The sequence below is a fragment of the Zalophus californianus genome, chromosome 10 (genome assembly GCF_009762305.2).
Source record: "Zalophus californianus isolate mZalCal1 chromosome 10, mZalCal1.pri.v2, whole genome shotgun sequence".
Taxonomy (NCBI): domain Eukaryota; kingdom Metazoa; phylum Chordata; class Mammalia; order Carnivora; family Otariidae; genus Zalophus; species Zalophus californianus.
In genome coordinates this window covers 5,633,599-5,653,804 of record NC_045604.1, presented here as the reverse complement: position 1 = coordinate 5,653,804, position 20,206 = coordinate 5,633,599, and the positions used below count along the sequence as shown (strand labels likewise).

At 55.1% G+C, this 20,206-nt stretch overlaps 3 protein-coding genes across 4 annotated transcripts; 1 reads left to right on the top strand and 2 right to left on the bottom strand.

The window, feature by feature from the left end:
• The first annotated feature begins 298 nt into the window (after positions 1-298).
• APOA2 (apolipoprotein A2) lies at positions 299-1,816 on the top strand. The gene is made up of 3 exons (XM_027612546.1): positions 299-382; positions 696-828; positions 1,585-1,816. The coding sequence occupies exons 1-3, from the start codon at positions 331-333 to the stop codon at positions 1,700-1,702; spliced, it is 303 nt and encodes a 100-aa protein (XP_027468347.1). The 5' UTR covers positions 299-330; the 3' UTR covers positions 1,703-1,816.
• Positions 1,817-3,969: 2,153 nt separating this feature from the next.
• FCER1G (Fc fragment of IgE receptor Ig) lies at positions 3,970-7,486 on the bottom strand. The gene is made up of 5 exons (XM_027611746.2): positions 7,064-7,486; positions 5,080-5,171; positions 4,885-4,920; positions 4,509-4,529; positions 3,970-4,331 (listed from the first exon to the last, which is right to left on the bottom strand). Exons 1-5 carry the CDS (start codon positions 7,110-7,112, stop codon positions 4,269-4,271), a joined length of 261 nt encoding a protein of 86 aa, XP_027467547.1. The 5' UTR covers positions 7,113-7,486; the 3' UTR covers positions 3,970-4,268.
• Positions 7,487-7,733: 247 nt separating this feature from the next.
• On the bottom strand, positions 7,734-20,136 carry NDUFS2 (NADH:ubiquinone oxidoreductase core subunit S2). 2 transcript variants are annotated; one of them, XM_027610898.2, is made up of 14 exons: positions 17,071-17,171; positions 16,152-16,258; positions 13,699-13,889; positions 12,058-12,178; positions 11,575-11,687; positions 10,809-10,883; positions 10,575-10,652; positions 10,350-10,435; positions 10,020-10,139; positions 8,969-9,098; positions 8,621-8,716; positions 8,357-8,440; positions 8,156-8,213; positions 7,734-7,964 (listed from the first exon to the last, which is right to left on the bottom strand). In XM_027610898.2, the coding sequence occupies exons 1-14, from the start codon at positions 17,157-17,159 to the stop codon at positions 7,927-7,929; spliced, it is 1,386 nt and encodes a 461-aa protein (XP_027466699.2). In that variant the 5' UTR covers positions 17,160-17,171; the 3' UTR covers positions 7,734-7,926. The 2 variants fall into 2 exon arrangements, with proteins under 2 accessions (XP_027466699.2, XP_027466700.1); XM_027610899.1 differs by lacking the exon at positions 17,071-17,171 and adding an exon at positions 19,934-20,136 and having other exon boundaries at positions 7,740-7,964.
• Between the last annotated feature and the right edge of the window lie 70 nt (positions 20,137-20,206).

Genomic DNA, 20,206 nt, shown 5'->3' with positions numbered 1-20,206 from the left:
TCCCCCTTGTTTACTCCAACGTGGGCCCTGCCCCACTGGGGCTCTTCCACAGTCCTTATCACCTGACAGGGGGGTGGGGAAGCAGAAATGCATATAGCTCCCGTCTCCCCAGCCAGGCCAGACACAGACAGCAAGGGCAGAGACGCCAACCAGGTAGGGTAAGGGAGCGAGCGGTGTGGCCAGGATCCAGAGCGGGCCAGGTTTTAATGGTGGGAAGGGAGGGAACCAGGGTGGAGTGGGCACCTAGGTAGAGGTCTCTGGGGAGGGGCTGAAGCTCATTCCTCCCGCACCCCCAACTGTTTCCAGGCCACCATCCCCACTGTTACCACCATGAAACTGCTTGCCTTGGCTGTGCTTCTCCTCACCGTCTGTAGCCTGGAAGGTGAGTGTGATATGGAGAGGGGTCCCAGGAAGGAGAAGGTGCCCTTAGGGGTCCTAGCTACACATCTGTCTGTGCTCCCATGACAGAGTGCTCCGAAGAAAGATCACTCCCTCTCTAAAGCTCAGAAAGCTCATCCAAAGACCTGGAGCTGGGTACCTGTTTGGGGAGGGGGCTGAGAGAGGGGGCTGGCTACTGACAGAGGTATGGCAGGAGGCCAGGACTCATTGCTGGGGACCCAGCTGACGAGGGGTGTGTGTGTGTGTGTGTGTGTGTGTGTGTGTGTGTGTGTGTGTGTGTGTGTGTGTGTGTGTAGGGGCTTTTGTTCGGAGACAGGCGGAGGAGCCGAATCTGCAGAGCCTGGTCTCTCAGTACTTCCAGACCATGACTGACTACGGCAAGGACCTGGTGGAGAAGGCCAAGGGCCCAGAGCTTCAGGCCCAGGCCAAGTAAGTCTTAGAGAAAGGGGCTCAGGGGGCGCACCTGGCTGGCTCAGTCAATGGAGCATGCAACTCTTGATCTCCATGTTGTGAGTTCAGGCCCCACACTGGGTATAGAGATTACTTAAAAATAAAATCTTTGAAAAAAGAAAAAAGAGAAGAGAAGAGAAGAAAGAAAGAAAGAAAGAAAGAAAGAAAGAAAGAAAGAAAGAAAGAAAGAAAGAAAGAAAGAAAGAAAGAGAGAAAGAGAGAAAGAGAGAGAGAAAGAGAGAAAGAAAGAAAGAAAAAGAAAGAAAGAGAAAGAAAGAAAGAGAAAGAAAGAAAGAAGGAAAGAAAGAAAGAAGGAAAGAAAGAAAGAAAGAAACAAAGAAACAAAGAAACAAAGAAAGAAAGAAAGGGGTTCAGGAACCAGGGAGCTATAGAGAGAGAGAAGAGAAGATGGGAGGTTGCACAGAAGATGGAGCTCAAGTGTGAGAGTTAGAGAGGGTGAGGTTTAAGTTGGAGAGAATAATTCCTTCACCACCTTGTAGATCCCAGGGACCTCTTGGACAGAGAGGGCCAGCAGGAACTAGGCTTTGAATTTCTCTCTCTAGAATCTGTTCCTCTACTCAATGGAGGGCTTGCCTCCCCTCCTGGGAGCATTGCCATGCCAGGATGGACGAGGCCCTAGAGTTTGGGGAGCTGGGTCTCACCTCCCACGAGCAACGAGGCCCCTGGCAGCACCTACGGTCTCTCGAACTGACCTCTAATCCTTTGAACATACAGGGCTTACTTTGAGAAGACACAGGAGCAGCTAACGCCCCTGGTCAAGAAGGCCGGAACTGATCTGATCAACTTCTTGAGCAATTTCATGGACCTCAGAACACAGCCTGCCACCCAGTGAGGTGTCCAGACCATTGTCTTCCATCCCCTGCTGGCCCCTAGAACACCCACTGGCCAGGTCTGGAGCCCTCTCCCAACATGCTCCTTGTTTTCTACAATAAATATTGAAGGAGTCGGTGTGAACCTGGTGCTTTGGGGACTGGGAGAAGTAGGGGTATGGGTGAGGGGAGAACCGAGAGGCCTGCTCCTGGTAGGAGAGGGGTTTGGTGTGAGGAGTGGAGGGAGGGATGAAGAGACAGATGGTGGAAGCAACGGGGAAGTGGTGTCTGTGATTCTTCTCCATGCCCAACACATCTTCCCCCAGCCTGGGATCTGCTCTGCAGCAGAGGCTTAGTCTCTGCACTGCACAAGGGACAGTGAACGGCAGGAAAGTTTCACAAACTGAGCCCCTAGACTACTGGAGGTCACAGGAAAGGAGGGCACCGCCTCCCCCAGAACTTCCTCTTGATCCTTCTATGAAGAGAAGAAGGCTTCCCATAAATGAACCCAGAGGTGTCAGCTGAGACCCTGGCTTCCCTTCTGAGCCAGGGAAATACCATGCTTCCCCCCATCCTACAGAAAAGATACAGATTCATTCTTCTTCCCCAAAAGTGCTCAAACCCTCCTTCCATTTAAAATCTCTCACCTAGGGCACCTGGGTGGCTCAGTTGGTTAAGCAACTGCCTTTGGCTCAGGTCCTGATCCCGGAGTCCCGGGATCAAGTCCCACATCGGGCTCCCTGCTCGGCGAGGAGCCTGCTTCTCCCTCTGGCCCTCCCCCCTCTCATGTACTCTCTCTCTCTCTCTCATTCTCGCTCTCTCAAATAAATAAATAAATCTTTAAAAAATAAAATAAAATAAAATCTCTCACCTAGACCCCCTTTCTGGGGAACACCCATTCCAAACCTCTCCCCCTATTATCTGGGTGCTAGTCACAGAACTGGCCGGGTGGTCAGATCTGGAACTCGTAGACATGAGGCCAGCTAGGGGCCAGACAGGTCTCCTGGATTAAATCAAAATGGAGTGGAAATCAGGCTGGGCCGATGTGGGAGACTCACAATACCAAAGTGGAGCTCAAGGAAGAGGAGGCATCTTCCAATAAAAGTTTGTTCCCACTTCACACTTAAAGCAGTTACCTCCCTGGCTCATTTCTCATAGCTCATCTGAAATCACTGCTTCCCAGACACCAGACATGGCTCCAATTCCTTCCGTGTATTCATCAGTCTTCAGTCTCGCCTTCAGGGCCCTCACCACTCATGGTGACAAGTTTCTTCCCTAGTTTCTGTTTTTCTCTCACGCGGCAAGATGTGTGGGGACAAAAAGAGCTCAGTCTGTCCCTTGCGAGATGCCCTTGGACAGGTTAATTAACTTCAAAGAGCTGGATCTTCCTCCCGGGGTCAGTGAGCAGATCCAACAGTGCAAGAGAGCCAGGAACCATAGTGGACGGTGTAAGTCGCTGTGCAGTGCTGAGTCTTACCCAGCACGGGTGGGGCCGGGGGTTGGCCCGGGGACCCGAAACCCATTCTGCCCCGGCTGCTGGGTCGGAGGTAGGACCTGCGGCATCTGATGGGATGCAGATACTCCAGGAAATGCTGCCTCCTGGCGGAGCCGGAAACAGGACCAGCACGGACCTGACCACAGCGATTCCTTAGCCACCCACCCGGGCACTCGGAGGAACTGACCTCCCATCTAGACCCCCATTGCTCCCCTTTGCCCTACCCACCTCCAACACTTACCTGGCCCTCTAAGGTCCCTCTTGCCCCAGAACCCACTGAAACTCACTGTTCCCATAAACCCTTCCATCAGGGGTGTCACACGAGGCTTCATTGGGCCATCCGCTCTGCATGTTTGGCTTCCCAGCTGTGCTAATGCCCAGATGCGTGCGTGTGGGGAGCTGTCCCCACGCTGCTCCCTGAAGCTCACTCTGATCCGGATTGGTGACTGTTTGGGGTTGCACAGCCAGGCTACTCCACGACCCAACCTTGGTTCAGTTGCCGGACACGGAAAGCCAAGCTGGGTGCAGATGTCATTTCTTAGGTTCCGACGTTTCTGAACGTGCCTAGACTCCCGACACCTCCCTCCCTGTTCCAGCTCCATGCCAGCGGACCTGGGGCCGAGGGTCTCATCCCTGCCCCAGCCACGGTCAGCTTTCACCCCTCGAGCGAGCAACCTCGCCCCGACGTCCACCAGACTATGAGCTCTGTGCGGTCGGGGGCTGGTTACTCAAAACAGCATCTTCGGTCCCCAGCCTAGCGCCTAGTAGGGGCTGAATAAATATATGGTAAATGAATAGAGTCCAGGCTGCGGCGGCTTTATTGGTGGTACTCTTTCCATTGTTGAGTGGGAGTGGGAGACGGGAAAGAGAAGGGTGGGGAAAGGCGGTGAGATTAGAATATAAACATTAATGATTAGCATCTGAACGGAGGTCTTCGTGGGGTGGAAGAACCACTGGGTGCGCGGTAATGGGGGACATAGCGTCATTAAAGAGGTGGCCCGCTGGCTTTAACGGGAGGCAAAGGAGACGCCGACCTGAGGGCCAGGAGGAGAACCAGAAGGGGAAGGAGGTGGCCAAGGGCATCTGTTCTAAAGTTACTGGGGTGGTTTCTCATGCTTTAGGGTCTCATAAGTCTCCTGGTTCCGGGTGCTCAGGCCCTGGAGGTGGAGGTCAGAGGATGGTCAGGAGCTTGAGCCCATCACAGGGCTCCCACCCACCCCCATAGACCCCCATGTCTTCCAAAGATCACACAAAACCCCACCCTCTTCTGCTGACTTCCCAGCACTGGGGGGGGGGGAGGGGGGCGGGGGGGGGGGAAGGGCAGGTTCACTCACCGTGTAAATGCCATCTGATTTCTGCGGAGGCAAAAGGGACAAGGCATTAGACACCCACGCCTCCTGCGGGGTCCCTCGGCCTCTTCTTCCCCACCCGGTGAGGTCTGTGGCCAGGGCTGGCTGGCCGCTCGGGCTAGAGGGCACGTGGGGGCTCCGGGGCATGAACGTCCGTTTGCCCGCGTGGCTGCCGATGCGCACACACACACACCGCGTACGACCCTCACGCACTCAGTGTCACTGCCCACTCTCCCTTGTCGCCGGCTGAGTATTTCACTTGTGACTTGGCTAGGCGGCGGGGTGGGTAGGGGGAAGTGGCAGGGGACCTGGGAAGCTTGGCGTCTGTAGCCTTGACCCCCAGGCGCAGAAGGGGCCATACCTCGTAGCTGGCGATAGCTGCCTTCCGCACCTGGATCTGGAGCCGGTGGGGGGTGGGGGGAGAGGTAATCAGTAAAGGCCAAGTGAGCGGCCCAGCCCCATCCCTCCCACCTTTGCGGGGGACCCCTGTCAGTCCCTCTCCTCAAAGCCAAGCCGGGCCCTCCCAGGCCTCCCGCCAGCCCCTCCCCTACCTCACCTTAAGTCTGCAGTAGAGCAGGGTGAGGACGATACCGTACAGAAACAGGATGGCGTCCAGGATGTAGCAGAGCTGAGGCTCTCCCAGTGCGGCTGAGGGGACAGAGGGTGCCCGCGGGGTCAGGAGCATCAGGCAAGGTCCAGCGCTCCGAGGACAGGACCGGCAGGTGGTCCGGGGCCTGGTGGGGAGCCTCCCAGGAGAGACACTCGCTCTTCCTCCCTGGAGCCGATTTTTCTCAGCTTTCCCCCTTCTGCCTCACCCTGGGGCTGGGCTGGGACAGGAAGTGGGGGGCGCTCTGCTGCCTGCTCTGATGGAGCTTACAGGAGCTGAGAGCCCAAGAGGGAGCCCCCGCAGGGCCCCCCCCCGCGGCCCCAAGCCCTCTGGTTTTCGCCCTGTCGGTCCCTCAGGCACCACTGAGCGCTTCACAGCCCTCAAGGGACTTATTTCTGTTCACTGGGCGAAGACCCAAAACCTCAGCCCAGAGGGGTAGGGTGAGGGCCATGCAGTGACAAATTTCACTGAAGAAACCACAGGAGTGTCTCTGCGAAGTCCTGTGACCTGTGGCTGAGGGCTGGACAGGAAGAACGTGAACCGAGGCAGGGAGGGAAGGCAATTACCCGGTTATTGGTCGTATCTGAGCCTCAGGCTCATCACTCTCCGGCCCGCTATGGGGGGCTTGAAAAGGGGAGAACAGGTATCTGCTTTCCTAGGCCTTATAGATCCCGACGGCTCTGCGCACGGCTGGGCGAGCGTCTCTGCCCAGGCTCCGGGGGGATGACCACAAGCCGGATTCCGCCTCTGGGCACTCTGCCCTGTTACTCACTCACTCTGGGCCACAGAGAGAGGAAGTTTTGTGCAATTTAAAAAATCAAATAGGGTCTGAGCACCAGCCTCTGTCAAGCCCTCAGTCCCTATCTGAACGGCTCACGGGCACGTGCGATGACGCTCTTTTGTACAGTATTGCATAAATCGAAAAACTACCGGCTGGGGGGTTGGGGGGGGACGACATCATTATCGCCATTTTACCAAGGATGAAACGCAGGCTCCGAAAAGCTAAGTGACTCCTTTAGGGCCAGAGGGCTAAGTGACAAGGCTGGCGCTCAAATCCAGGCTTTCTGCTTTCAGAGCTCGTGTCCTAACCTTTCTGCCTCGGTGCCCCCGCTCTGTCCTCATCTGGTGACAGCAGGCTGGCACCAACGGGATCCTTCCCTCCACCTCACAGCTGGGCTGCTGGACTCCCCGGCCGGTCTCTTTCAATTTCCCATTTCCCTGAAGTTTCACGAACCCCCTCCTCCCCAGCCCCCAGCTGGAACCCTCGTCAAAACACACACGCACACAGCCAGCCCAGAGCCAGCAAGACGTGACAGTTCAGAAATTGAGTGACAGACTGGAGTCTTGGGCTGCTGAGACTGTCGCGTGTCCGCCTCCATTTCTTGGCTGGTGCTCGGGCCTCTAGAACTGGGCACCGAGTGCTGCGCCCCACCCCCATAGCAGCTGTCGGCAGAGTGGCCCAGGCAGGGGATGACCCACAGAGGCAGAAAACAGGTCTACTTTGACCATCCTTGCCTCACTCCCAAGCCGAAGGACGGGCTCCCGCCTTCCTAGAGGGGCTCGATGAATAGGACTACCCAGCTAGAGATCAGCTCCCAGTGGACTGGCCCAAAGGCACCACGCAGGAAACGCTGATCATGGGAGAAGGAGCTTCTCCCCAGCTTTTTGTGTCATACAACCATTCTCTCCCCTGCCAAACTGAAGCCTTCCCCATGACCAATCCTGAAAAAGTAAGGAGACACGAAAGGAAGGAACTAGGACTCTTGTGCCCTGATGGGGACCAGAAGGGACCAGCCTCAAGGTCTCGGTGTCCACCCGAGCCCTGCGCTCACCTGTCGTCCTTTCCAGATCTGCCCCTGCCTCGGCCCTCAGACGCATGCCCTCGATTCCCACCCTGGGGCCCGGCTCCTGAGCCCTCACCACACCCTCTCACCTGCTTGTTCAACCGAAAGGAGTAAGAGCAAGCCCACTGCTGGAATCATCTTGGGCCGGGGGATGAAGGGCCGTGAGCCGGGGATCGGACGCTTTGCCACCACTGCGCAGCTGTGCTCAGCAGCTCCCTGACCACAGAGCTCCCCCCTTCCTGCCCCGCCTTCCCCCAGCTTTGGCCCCTTCCCTTTCCTGCACCAGAGCCCGGGCGGCTCCCGGAAGGGCCAACTAAGGGAGTCAGATCTGGGCTCTCATGCCTCAGTCCTCAGCGAGCAAGCCCCGGGCACCGAGGGACGGGCGGGCGACGCCTGTGCTGGAGAAAGGCTAAATCGGCCATCACCCCATGTTCAGATACATCTGGAATAAACTGTCCCTTCAGAGTCCCCGAGACCCCACCGCAGCCCTTTCCCTTCCACATGCAATTTTACCCCCGTCTTGATTGGAGAGGTCTACCAATTTGTGCAGGCAGCCAAGTCTGGGCAAGGGGAACCGAGAAGAAAGGAGGAAATGGGGAATGGAGAAGTGGGCAGGCCAAGAGTCAGAGAAGGGGGCAGCGATGAACAGGAAAAACTGGCGATAACTGAGTTTCACGGACAACTGGAGGGTTGATTCACATTCTTAACTTTTCCAACAAGGTCAAAGACGGTAAGATACCGAGAAAAACCTATCAGAGGTTTGGGCAGAGGGGCCGGAAGGCGGCTAATTTATTATAATTTCTCCTTTTCTAGTACATGCACAGAAAGCCTGACGGCTGAGTGTTCACGGGGGTGCGCACACACACACACGCACACACACAGGCCCGGTCCAGGGACGGCCAGGCTCCGAGGAGGAAGCAGACAGGCAGGGGGATCAAACGCTTTCCCCAGCTCATCGGTCCACTTCTCCAAACACAATATCTTGGGTACCTAAGAGATCAGCGGGAGGAGAAAAAAAGCGGTGTTATCGAAAATCCAGCACTCACGACCGTGGCCAGCGGACTGAGGATCGGAGTCCCTGCCCACAGTCTCTGCTGAACAGGAAGCGCTCGGTTTCTGCCCCCGCTAGAGTCCCAAACTCCCTCGTCTACGGCATCTGTGCCACACGACAGGCCTCGTACCTATGATGGCAACAACATCCGCCAGCATGTGTCCCTTCGACATCCTGTCCAAACCAGCCTGGAGAGACGGAGACAGCAATAGTGTTGGGCAAGATTAGCAGGGCAGGACGAGGAGGAAGGGAAGTTCACCAAAATCTCACCCAAGGTGGCTAATGACGGATTCATTCAGTGGAGTGAGAATCACTGGGGGTCGCTTCTTACCAGGTGGGCAAAGCCAGGAGCCTTGATCTTGCATCGGTAAGGGCGGCTGCTGCCGTCGGACACGAGGTACACCCCAAACTCTCCCTGTCCGAGGAAGAAGGTTGGCTGCCTTCGTGAACAGGAACAACACTTTTCTCTGCCAACGAAGCCTCTCTACTCACCCGCGTGTGCCCTCTCTCGCTGATGCCCAAGCCTCTATTTGCGCACCTGTCCCCAGCACCCCCGGGGCCCTGGGCTGCCTCTTCCTTTCCTGACTCTCCTCACCTTAGGAGCCTCAATGGCAGTGTATGTGGCCCCCGGAGGGACTTGGTAGCCCTCCGTGTACAACTTGAAGTGATGGATCAATGACTCCATGGAAGTCTGGAAAGAGGAGAAAGGGAGCAGCAGTGAGCCAGATCCAAATGTCTCCCAGGCCTCCCCGCAGCACAGGAAATAACCTGCCCCCCTGGGGGAGACTAAAACCCACACTGTGAGCAAAAGAGGAGTCTATGGGAGGTGAAGACTCCTACAGTGAATTCTTTCAAAGAGGAAACACGAGAAGTAGGGTGCAACCCAAGGACACTCATCCCTGGCTGCCGGCCCCTCCCCCCCACCCCTCTCGCCAGAGCCAACCTTCATCTCTGCTCGCTTAGGGGGAGACACTTTGGCATCATCAACCTTGATCTCCCCGGGAGGCATCTTGTTCAGACACTGAGCGATGATTCGAAGGGACTGGCGCATCTCCTCCACCCGACACAGGTACCTGAAGGGGATGAGGCAGGTTCAGAGCATCAGGCGTGACGACGCCCTTGGCCGGCCCAGAGGGCCGGCTGACTTGTTACCACCCTCTTTCCTCCCAGTGTGGCATCTCTGCCTGGCTTGGCCGCCCAGGTAAAAGCTCTAGTCTTCTGGTTCTGGTGCCGGCCCCTGCCCCAAGTCCTCTCCTCATCTTCTTGGCCCATGGCCTGTAGGAGTCCCCTCTTCAGTTACCCTCTTAGACACTTCCTGGACTATAGGACGGGGGAGGGTCAAATTGGCTTGAAAAGAAAACAGAAGCCAATCTTACTCAGGGTCAGCAAACAGGAATGGAATGTGAAGCTTAGAATCCAGTGGAAAGAGCACTGGATCAGGAGGATTCTAGTCTCAACCACCACTAACAGGATAATCCCAGGCCAGTCTCTAACTTTTACACCTCAGCTTTCTCAGCTATAAAAATGCAGCCCGAACTAGTGCCATCTAAGAGATGACACATAAGAGAGGGCAAAAGAAATGGCTTTGAAAAACCACCTAGTTTAATAGACACAAGAGCTCCAGTAGCTGCTGGAAAACACGGAAATAAAGAAAGTAGCCAAGAGGGAAGAACGAAAGGGAGTAAGTCGGAGGGGAGACGAACCAGGAGAGACGATGGACTCTGAGAAACAGTGAGGGTTCTAGAGGGAGGGGGGCGGGGGCTGGGTGAGCCCGGGGACGGGTGTTGGGGAGCGCACGTCCTGCAGGGAGCACCGGGTGTCATGCACACACAATGCATCACGGAACACTGCATCAAAAACTCATGATGTAAATGTATGGGGATTAACATAACAATAAAAACATTTAAAGAAAAAAAAAAAAAGAAAGTAGCCAAGCGAAGAAGAGTCAGAAAGGGAAAAACAGCCGGAACCGGGCTGAGACGTCTGGGCCTTACCGATCGTAGCAGTCCCCCCGGGAGCCAACAGGAACATCGAAGTCCACCTGGTCGTAAACGTCATAGGGCTGGGCCTTCCGCAGGTCCCACTGGATGCCTGAGCCCCGGAGCATCACGCCGCTGGGCAGTGGGACGGGAGCAAGGGTCCCTTTCCATGAACCAGGAATGGAGGTGCACCCTCTTCCTTGGTCTCCCTGCCCCCCAAGACACACACACTCTGGGCACGGGGTCTAATCTCAGAGCACTGCACGGATGGCGCCACACCTTCCTGAAGCCAAGGTATTAGGCTGGAATCCCCTCACCCGAGCGCAGAAGTCACATTTCTCTCACCTAAACCCATAGTTAAGCGCGTCTTCGGCCGTCACAACCCCAATGTCAACTGTCCGATTTCGCCAGATCCTATTGTTGGTCAGCATCTATTAATCAAGAAAACTGGATGTGAACGCTCTTTCTAACTCCCTTCAGATGCCTCTGTGGTTCTTTACGAGGGACTAAAACCCCACGAGCCTTTCTTGAGGGGAAAAGAGGGATTTTCCCCACTGGCTCCTATCTTACCTCTTCCAACTCATCAACCCGAAGAGAGAAATTCTTAGAAAACTCATAAATGTCATCCAGAAGCCCAAGGGGCAGGTCCTAGGAGCCAAATGGAGAATGACAGTGAGCGGGGCGCAGCCTCCCTGCCCCCTGGCTTCAGGGTCAGCGTTTCCATCGGCCAGCGCTGCCCTCCAGTGGCCATGGAGGATACAGGCGTGGGCTGGAAGCTTTGGGAAGGCAGGGGAGCTGGCTCACCTGGTGCACACCTCCTGGCCGGACGTAAGCAGCATGCATCCGAGCCCCGGACACGCGCTCGTAGAATTCAAACATCTTGACAGGACACACTGGGAATTAGTGACAAAGTCCTGGGCCCCAAATCCAGCAACATGCTGGTCCACTCCCCCGCCCCCTGCCTTCCGATGCCCGACCAACCCCTCACGACACAGAGTTCCTTAAGAATAGAATCCAAGGGCGCCTGGGTGGCTCAGTTGGTTAAGCGACTGCCTTCGGCTCAGGTCATGATCCTGGCGTCCCGGGATCGAGTCCCGCATCGGGCTCCCTGCTCAGCGGGGAGTCTGCTTCTCCCTCTGACCTTCCCCCCTCTCATGTGCTCTCTCTCTCTCTCTCTCATTCTTTCTCTCGAATAAATAAATAAAATCTTTAAAAAAAAAAAGAACATAACCCAAATTAATTAGACCTTCTTCCTTTAAGTGTTCTATGTTCTCTCTCCTTTAAATCTCGTCTGTCCTTCAAGAACTTTCTCCACTTCGGGCGCCTGGGTGGCTCAGTTGGTTAAGCGACTGCCTTCGGCTCAGGTCATGATCCTGGAGTCCCGGGATCGAGTCCCACATCGGGCTCCCTGCTCGGCAGGGAGTCTGCTTCTCCCTCTGACCCTCTTCCCTCTCGTGCTCTCTTGTCTCTCATTCTCTCTCTCAAATAAATAAATAAGATCTTTAAAAAAAAAAAAAAGACGCTTCTCCACTTCTTGCACCCCTTGCCTAGCCTATCCCCCTTCTCTTACCTTCTCCCTCTCTTCAAACATCCAGAAGAAAGGGGTCATGGCCCCAATGTCCAGGGCATGTGTAGTCACAGCCATTATGTGGTTCAAAAGCCGCGTGATTTCTCCAAACAGCACTGTAGACAGGTGAAGACAAGAAGGCAGAGGATGGGGGCGCCGGGGTGGCTCAGTGGTTAAGCGTCTGCCTTCGGCTCAGGTCATGGTCCCAGGGTCCTGGGATCAAACCCCGCGTTGGGCTCCCTGCTCCGCGGGGAGCCTGCTTCCCCCTCTCCCACTCCCCCCGCTCGTGTTCCCTCTCTCGCTGTGTCTCTCTCTGTCAAATAAATAAATAAAATCTTAAAAAAAAAAGAAGAGGACATAGGAGCCAAGAATCGACGCTGACACAGCAGTTGTGGGCAGAGCCTGGGGTCTGCATACTAAGCTTGCGTGCGATGCTCCTAAGCTGGGCAATGGCCGGGGAGGGCCACGGGAAGGTGAAGGGCTTACCTCGGATCCACTGAGCCCGGGGCGGAGGCTGGATATTGAGCAACTTCTCCACAGCCAGTGAGTAGGCCTGTTCGTTGCACATCATGGACACATAGTCTAGCCGGTCAAAGTATGGAAGGGCCTGGGAAAAGGGAAGAGCCTGGGTCACACCTAACAGGCCAGGAGCCCTCATACAGCCTGCCAAAAGCACTGCTCTCCATGGGCATCAGAAGTTAGCGCTGCATAAAGCCTTCTAGTCTCCGGAGCTAAGCAAGACAGCATCCAATACCCAGTAGTACATGCTGGGAAATGCTTAAAAATCAGATCTCTGAAGGGGTGGAAGGGAAGCCTATGTGTTGTGTGTGCCAATTTCCATGGTGAAAATCCACTTCGCAGCGCCAGTTGTAAGCCACGTAACTGAACCCGGTGCTAGGTAGAGTAGCGCGGCACTGTATGGTATTTCTGCCAAGCAGATACAATAACATAACCTCAGAGCACAGCAAAGCAAAATAAGAAAGGGATGAGCTTTGAGTACTTCTTACCTTTTGATATAATTTACTAAATTGCGAGCTAACATAATCTAACTTTTAATAATGGCTCTGTTTAACAACTGGCTCACAAAACTCCTGAAAGCTTAATCTGTTCTTGCGGGCCGGTAGGAGCTGCTCCAGCATACCTCTGGTCACACTCCTCCGGCCCACAACAGTCTCAAACAAGAGTGCCTCTCTGAGATACTGAAGGAGAAAGGTAACCAGTCTTAGGACTAACTGGGTGGGAAGGAAGGATTTAAAGAAGACAGAGCCCCGAGAAGGACTGGATTGGCTTCTGATCGGGGAGAAATGGTTCTTTCCCTAGAATGCCAAGAAAGCTAGTCAAGCCGTCTGCTGAACCCGCTTCAGCTTCCAGGAAGGAGGCGGGGCTAGGACACCCGTCTTTGGGACAGCCAGTTCTTGTCCTGATGTCACTGTGACGTGGGTTAATGCTACAGGGTTTAGCTCCATACTCCCTGCGACCAGGCACCATCCCTGCCTGGACTCTCTGGGGGCAGCACGTCCTAGTCAGCTGCTTGTAACCTACCCCCGTCACCTTCTGTGAGCAAGACCTTTCTTCATGACAGTAAGAAAAAACTTCAGATGCCTGTCCCAGCTCCAATTCCTTCCAATCTGACCCGCACCACTTGGGTCACAGAGCTCTCCTAAAAACGGCACACTGCCACAAACTCCCTCCCAGTCACTCTGACTCACTGAGTGTTTCGAAAACAAATTTGAGACAGCCGGATGATACAAGAATCGGCTGTTAATCCTAGGAAGCTTACGTCTCTTTCCTCTTCCCCTGTCCCCAGAGACAACGGCTTTGACGTACTAGTAGGATATAAGAACAGGGAAACTGAGGCACTAGAGAAAGGGTAAAGGGGCCAGCCAAAAGTCATCCGGAGAAAAGCTGGGGGTGTAGCTCTGGCTCCCAAGCATTTCTGCTGGATAAACCAAATCTAGATGGATTTCAGTCACGCATCCCCTGGAACATCCCTCCATCTCCCCAACCAAGACTGTTCTTATGTCCCCAACGCCCTCCTCCCCGGGGCTTTGGAGGGCAGCAAACTGGCAAAGTCCCAGGCCACGGCATCCCCAGGTCCCGTCAGCAGGCCCCTGTTCGCCCCCACACCTGCAGATAGGTCTTGTATTCAATGAGCTTCTCAGTGCCTCGGTGCAGCAGGCCGATGTGGGGGTCACACTTGCGCACCATCTCCCCACTCAATTCCATCACTAGTCGCAGGACACCGTGGGCTGCTGGGTGCTGGGGCCCAAAGTTCAGGGTCAGGTTTGTCACCATTGTGTCCTTCGGAGGGTCCACATCTGAGAAGTGGGAAAGAGTTCAGAGCCAAATGGTAATTCCCTAGAGAACCCCCAAGAGACAGCAAGGGGTTAGCCTCTCCCTACAGATCTTCCGTGTCACCATTCCACACCCTGTTAACTCCCTAATCGCCAACATAACCAGGAAGAAGACCATTACACGGGAGAAAGGGGAGGAAGATCTAAATTTTTTGACAAGAGGAACCACACACAAACCTTACTCTTTCCATGTCTCCCAGGTACCTTTCTAAAGATGGTAATACTGGGGGCACCTGGGTGGCTCGGTCGGTGAAGCATCTGACTTGATTTCAGCTCAGGTCACCATCTCAGGGTCCTGGGATCGAGCCTGAGTCAGGCTCCATGCTCAGCGGGAAGTCTGCTTGAGGATTCTCTCTCCCCCTCTCCCTCTGCCCCTTCCGCAGCACACACCTGTGCCCGGACGCACACGTGCTCTCTCTCAAGTAAATAAATAAATCGTAAAAAAAAACAAAACCCAGAGATATTACTAACATCATTCATATAGTCCTTATTATGTGCCAAGCACTACCCTAAGCACTGATTTTAATTCATTTAATTCCCCTAATAACCACATGAGTAGTGGGTCCTATTATTATCCTTATTTTATTGGTGAAACTGAAGCCAGAGAGGATAAATGACTTCTCAGAGAGCTAGCAACTGGCAGTCAGGACCAATCTCAACCTGTTCAGCTCCACAGTCCACATTCTTAACCACTATGATACACTGCCCTCCAAATCTATCTGATGAATGCCCACCCAATCAGGAAATGTATACTTAATTCTTACTACTACCGAATGGCAGTGTTTACCCTCAAAAAGCACAGAGTTTAATTTGGGAAATAAGTACATGTGAGGAACGAGTAAGAGGCCAAATTCACAAGTTACCAAGTAAATGGCTTAGCCGTTAAGTATTTAAAGGAAGAAAAGAACACTGTGAAGACTTCGTGAAGGCAGCATATGAGCTGGTTCTTAAATACAGGGAATGACTCAAACACGTAGACAGAAGAGCATCCCGGGCTATGGAATCAACAAAGGTGAAATCTTGGAAACAAGGAAGTATCTGTGGAACTCTCTTATCTACCAAGAGGCAGAAGATGAGTGTTGGCAGTCAGTAGGGGGTAGTGGTTCCATTATCAGTATCAATAACAACACTTACAGAGGACTTACCACGTGCCAGGCACTACACTAAATGATTCATGTTATGATCCCATTTAATCCTTACAGTGATGCTAGGAAATAGGCACTTTATTCACTGGTAAATGGGAGAGCAGAGAATTGAAACCAGAGCTTAACCTTTCAACCAAAATTCTGCACCATGGGCTTTGGAGTCACATAGACCCGAGTACAAATCCATGTAGGAGTCCTTGATCAAGTTTTTTATCTCCCTGCACCATGATTTCTTCAAAAGTGGTATAACACTAGTATCGCTCTCATGGAGTTGCAATGACTAAGTAAAATAACGCACACCAAACACTTGACACATGGTAAACACTCGGCTACTGTTACTGTTAAGATTTTTGAAAAGTAACTGGAAGTGCTTCTGAAGGTTTCTGAGCAAGAGAATGAATGCCATGGTAAAATGTTTGGGGAAGATGAAGGTGATTACATTGTTCTGCACAGCTGGAGGGGGACCAGATCAGTGGGCAGGAACCCAGTGAAGAGACCGCTGAATAATTAAGGTCTAATACAAAATAGATCTGAACAAGAAAGGAAAAGATGATCTGATATGTAACATTATAAAAAAAATGTGCATGGTTTGGTGACTTCTTGGATTTAGACAGGGAGGGCAAGAGAGAAAAAAGAGCCAAAGATAACTAAAATGTTTCATTCCTGAGAAATTAGGAGAAGGTGGGTACCACTGATCAAAACCAAAAAGTCACAAGGAAGAGCTACTTCTGATGGCGGCAAAACGCTTCGCAGTCTGGAAGATGTCATTTGAGTACCAGTGGGAAAAGCCTTTTCTACCAAAGGAAGATGGAAATATATTGAACCTCCGGGAAAAGTCGAAGCTAAAAATATAAATCTGGTAGGGCTCTCCAAGGGCTGACTAGGACCTACTCTTTTTCTTTTTCTCCTGGGATGTTCTTCCTTTCCTTCTCTATTTGATAAATATCCGCCCTATTACCAGTGTTACTGTGTTTGTTAAAGTGCTGGTGAAAGCAGCAGAAAGGGCGAGGGCGCAAACTGGCCTTGACAGAGCTCAAGAGCACTCAGAAATCAGCTTGGCACAGGGGCTCTGGGAACTCACCATTCCAAGGCGGAGGCTTCCAGTGGGCTGTTTCTTTGGTGGGGTACATGACAGCTCCCCCAAACTGCTCTGCCCATTCCGCATCTGGCTGCCATTGCCGAGCACCTCTAGGGAGTTAAAGACAGATCCCAGACACAGGGCCTCAACAGCGCTGGGTTCCTCTGTTCCCATGCACTCTCAGGTGGGCCCAGGGAAAGGCCCTCGGATTCTCCAACGCCCAGCCCCTGGCACACAGTGTAGCTTTCGCAGAACAAGCTGGAACTCCAGACGTTCCATTCCTACTAACAACTTACTCTTGGAATCACTGCACCCATCGCCCCTGTGCATGCAAGGCTGGGGATCCTAGCTCCTTCAACTTCGCATCACATTCGTATTTCCACCTTGGGGAATATGAACGCAAGCAAGGTGTGTGTTCAAGGTCAACCGAAGACTAAGAGGTGTGCGGTGCCTGTGCAGGGGCGCGGGAGAGGGGCATGCTGGCTCCTTGGCTCGGCCCGGGTGAGACCTAAATGATGTCCTGGGGACCAACGGGGGTGGGGGGGGGCGTTGGGGGAGTTGTCTGGGTTCATGTTCCTCCTTTAACTCCAACAGGAGTGCTTCCCTCTTCTCGTCTAAGGAGACTTTTCACCAGCCGCACGCCACCCATGATGAGGTTCGGGAGAAGCAGCAGGGCACAAGGGGAAGGTGACACTATCACTAACGTTCAGGGGCAGGGTCTCCCCTCAGCTGATTTCACCCCTCTTTCCTCCCTCGGCCGGAGCGGGCGCCACTGCATCCTGGAGCCCGGGACAGCAGGCCTGGGCGAGGGGTCACAGGCCTGGGTCATTCTTTCCTAGGGGGTCACAGGGCCCGCGGAGGCGCCAGACCCGAGAGACCCTGGCGTCGGGGGCTACGCGTCGAGGGCCGCCCGGAACCTCACCTGCTGGCCTGAACCGGCAGCCGGCGCCCGGGCCGCAGCGCCTGGGCCGCGACGCCCCGGAGGCTGCGCAGAGCCCTCAGCGCCGCCATCTTGCCCCGCCGCGGACTGCGGGAAGGAGAACGGGCGGAAGTGCCTCCTGCGCGCCTCCTTGCGGCTTCCCGCCTATTGGCACCACGGGGCCGCCCTCACGGAAGCTGGCGGGGCCGCCGCCGCCGCGAGCCGACAACGTCCGGGGGCTGCGCCTAGGCTGCGCTTTCGCTCTCGGAGCGGCGGCCGGGCGCGGTTCTTCTCGCTGCTCGTGACTGGCTCGCCGAGGCGGGAGCCGGCGAAACTTACGGCTCCCGCGGGGCCCGGCGCTCGCTCGCCCGCGTGCTTCCCCGCCTCCTGCCTGAGCCCCGCTCCCGGTGGCGGCGGCGGAGCCCGGTCCTCCCGGGACAGCCCCAGGCTTTGCCAAAAGATTCGGAGCGGAGGAAGCCCGCTAATTACCAGATGGCCCAAATGGGCTAGGGAACCGGGGCCCAAGCGCGGCTGGGCGGGTCTGAGAGCTCCCGCCAAACCAAAAACGAAGAAAGAGGAGGACGCCAAGGCCACCGGCACTGGAGCCGGCTGCTGGGTGTAGAGGAGCCACCTCAGCCCAGATCGGGAGGGAGGGCCCCTCTGGGAGACCCTGATGTCTGCCAGGTTTCCAGAAGCTGCAGAATGACAGACCCGGGAAGCGCCCTTAGAGATGTTTCATCCCCTACTTCCATCCTGGGTCAAGTCCTCTTCCCCTCATGTCTTTCTGACCCTGCCTTAGTCCCAGTGCCACCAGGAGTCTGATCCCAGTTCTGTATGGAAGAGACCAAGGGTTTTGCAGCCTTGGAGGCTAGTCCCTGTTCGCTCCCCTCTGCTTCCAAGCCCAGCTCCAGCTGGGCCACCCGTTGAGTTTGCACATGCCTCCCACTCTGAGCCCGGAAAGAGGCAGTCCCCAGATCCCCCCCAGACAGGGTCCCTGAGACAGCCCACCAGCAGTGCAGCAGGGTGGGGCAGACACCAGGAAAGTGGCAGAGAGGGAATTCTTAGCTGTGAAGAAAGAGGGGAGAGCCAGACTTCCAGCCTGGGAGTTGACCTAATGGGAACCGTACCAAAGGGTGGGGCCATATCCCTGGCTGTGGGAACTGACTGGAACCCGGGTGGACTGGGCAGCCCCCACAGCCAGGCAGAGGCTCTCCCTCCCTGCCTCCCTCATTCCCCCCCCCCCCCCCCCCCCGCCGCACCCTTTCCCTGAGCCTGCTCTCCCTCTGTAGTTGGAACACAGTGACCGTGATGAGGGGGCAGGGCGATGCCGGGAGGTGTGGGGACTGCGTTTATTTGCCCTAATCCAACCTGGGAGAAGTCAGGATAGAGTCTGGGCTGCTTAGCCCTGGTGGCAACTTGAGCTGGGACGGGGGTGAGGGCTCCTGGGGGGCTACCTAGGACACTGCATCTTTTGTGCCTTCTCCCTGCAGCCAACACCCCCCCCCCACCCTGCTGCTGTGACTCTAAGGCCCTTTGTCTCTCACTGCTTAGTCACCCCCTTTGTCCTCATCTCAGATGGGGGGTTGGAAAGGGGCAGTAAGAGTCCTCTGGTGATAGCTCCTCTTGCCCCTGCCCCTTCTGGCCTCCTGTCCTTTGTCTGACTCCCGCAGCCACAGCCCCAACCCCCTCCAGAGTTAGGACCAGGGTCAGGGCATGTGGTGGGGCAAGAGGTAGGTCTGGCAGTGGTGGGCAGGTCAGGAAGTGGTGGGCACCGGGGCAGGTATTCGTGACCTGAGCAGGAAGGGAGGGGGGAAGGAAGCATTCTGGCGGATATGATCTGGGAGACAGGAGGTGACAAGGCAGAGAGTGGGTAGAGGAATGGGGGTAGGGGCAGGTGATGTGCCTCTGGGAAAGGAAAGGGACCGCTGACTGCATTCTCTTTCCTGGGGATATCCTGGGGAAAGGAGTGGCCATAGCATTGAGTGGGCAGAGATTGCCCCTACTTCTGTACCCTTTACTTCCTTATCTCGAGAGTCCACCCCCAAGACCTCTTTGCTGAGTTCTCTCCTGTCCAGAACCAAACCAAGGGAATCATTTGGCTGCCTTCTCCCACCACTACCTCCTCCTCCCCAGGCACTCTCCCCACCTCAGGCGCTGGGTTCCCGTTTCTCAGTACTCTAGTTTCCCTCTATACACAGTGCATCCTCCACCTTCTCCATGTCCCGTGGGGAATGAGAAATAAAAAATTACTAGATATTCCAGGAGCGACTGTGTTCTCAAGGGCAAGGTGGGGCCAAAAGAGGGAGCCAGGTGGGGATTCCCTAGGATGGACTGACTTTGGGTGCATCTGGGTTTCTAGGAGAGCAAGTCTTTCTGTGCTGGGGGCTGGCTGACTTGAGGCTGGGGGAGGACTTGGGGCAGTTGGGAGTGGGTAGGAACAGGGCCAAGAGCCTGGGGGAAGCTACTGGGAGCTGGGCCAGGGAAATGGGGAGTCAGGAAGTGGGGAGGGGGAGCCCTGGGAGGAATGGAGGCGGATTGGCTGTTCTGGGCTCTGGAGGGGGTGGGTTGTGGTAACTCAGGAACAGGGAGCCTGAAGGAGAGGAGTTAAGGAAGAGGAGGTGCCACCCTGGATCCTCCTTCTATAAAGGAAACGTCATTAACCCCTCCTGCCTTCTCTGCTGCCTGCTCCATGTGTCCATTCTAAGCAGACCCATCCTGCCTTTGGGCAGTAAGCTCCCTGATCACTGTCTCCTCACCTACATACCCCATATCTCCGCAGCCTCTTCTCTCTCCCACTACTTGGTCCCATCCTGAGCCAAGTCCAGCCACCTCCTTTCTTTGTTCTGCTCTCTTGGTGCTTCCTTACCTGTTCCCCACGGTCTTTCCCTGGCAGTTCACTCAGTTGCCTCAGCTCTGGAAACCAGCCTCTAGGGGCAGAGGGCAGCACGAGGAAACCCTGAGAAAAGGGAGGCCATGCCAGATTCAAGAATGGGAGCGAGAAATCTCCCAGGACCGTGGCCTTTCTGTGCGTGTTGACCAGGCCCTTTCCCTGACTTCCTACCCCTCCTGGGGCTCTGTCCCACCAAAAAGGGAAAGAGACAGCTGAGAGCCGACTGTGGGGTTTGGGGAAAGGCTATGT

Bases quoted from the DNA above. Each gene is read 5' to 3' on its own strand.
- FCER1G (XM_027611746.2), bottom strand. From the start codon at position 7,112: ATGATTCCAGCAGTGGGCTTGCTCTTACTCCTTTCGGTTGAACAAGCA. The intron at 4,530-4,884 runs GTATGGCCCCTT...TTGCCTCCGCAG, and splicing joins CAGCTATCGCCAGCTACGAG to AAATCAGATGGCATTTACAC. The intron at 4,332-4,508 runs GTGAGTGAACCT...CTCCACCTCCAG, and splicing joins AATCAGATGGCATTTACACG to GGCCTGAGCACCCGGAACCA.
- APOA2 (XM_027612546.1), top strand. From the start codon at position 331: ATGAAACTGCTTGCCTTGGCTGTGCTTCTCCTCACCGTCTGTAGCCTG. The intron at 383-695 runs GTGAGTGTGATA...GTGTGTGTGTAG, and splicing joins CACCGTCTGTAGCCTGGAAG to GGGCTTTTGTTCGGAGACAG. The intron at 829-1,584 runs GTAAGTCTTAGA...TTGAACATACAG, and splicing joins GAGCTTCAGGCCCAGGCCAA to GGCTTACTTTGAGAAGACAC.
- NDUFS2 (XM_027610898.2), bottom strand. From the start codon at position 17,159: ATGGCGGCGCTGAGGGCTCTGCGCAGCCTCCGGGGCGTCGCGGCCCAG. The intron at 16,259-17,070 runs GTGAGGTTCCGG...TTAACTCCCTAG, and splicing joins CTGCCGGTTCAGGCCAGCAG to AGGTGCTCGGCAATGGCAGC. The intron at 11,688-12,057 runs GTAAGCCCTTCA...ACCTGTCTACAG, and splicing joins CCGGGCTCAGTGGATCCGAG to TGCTGTTTGGAGAAATCACG.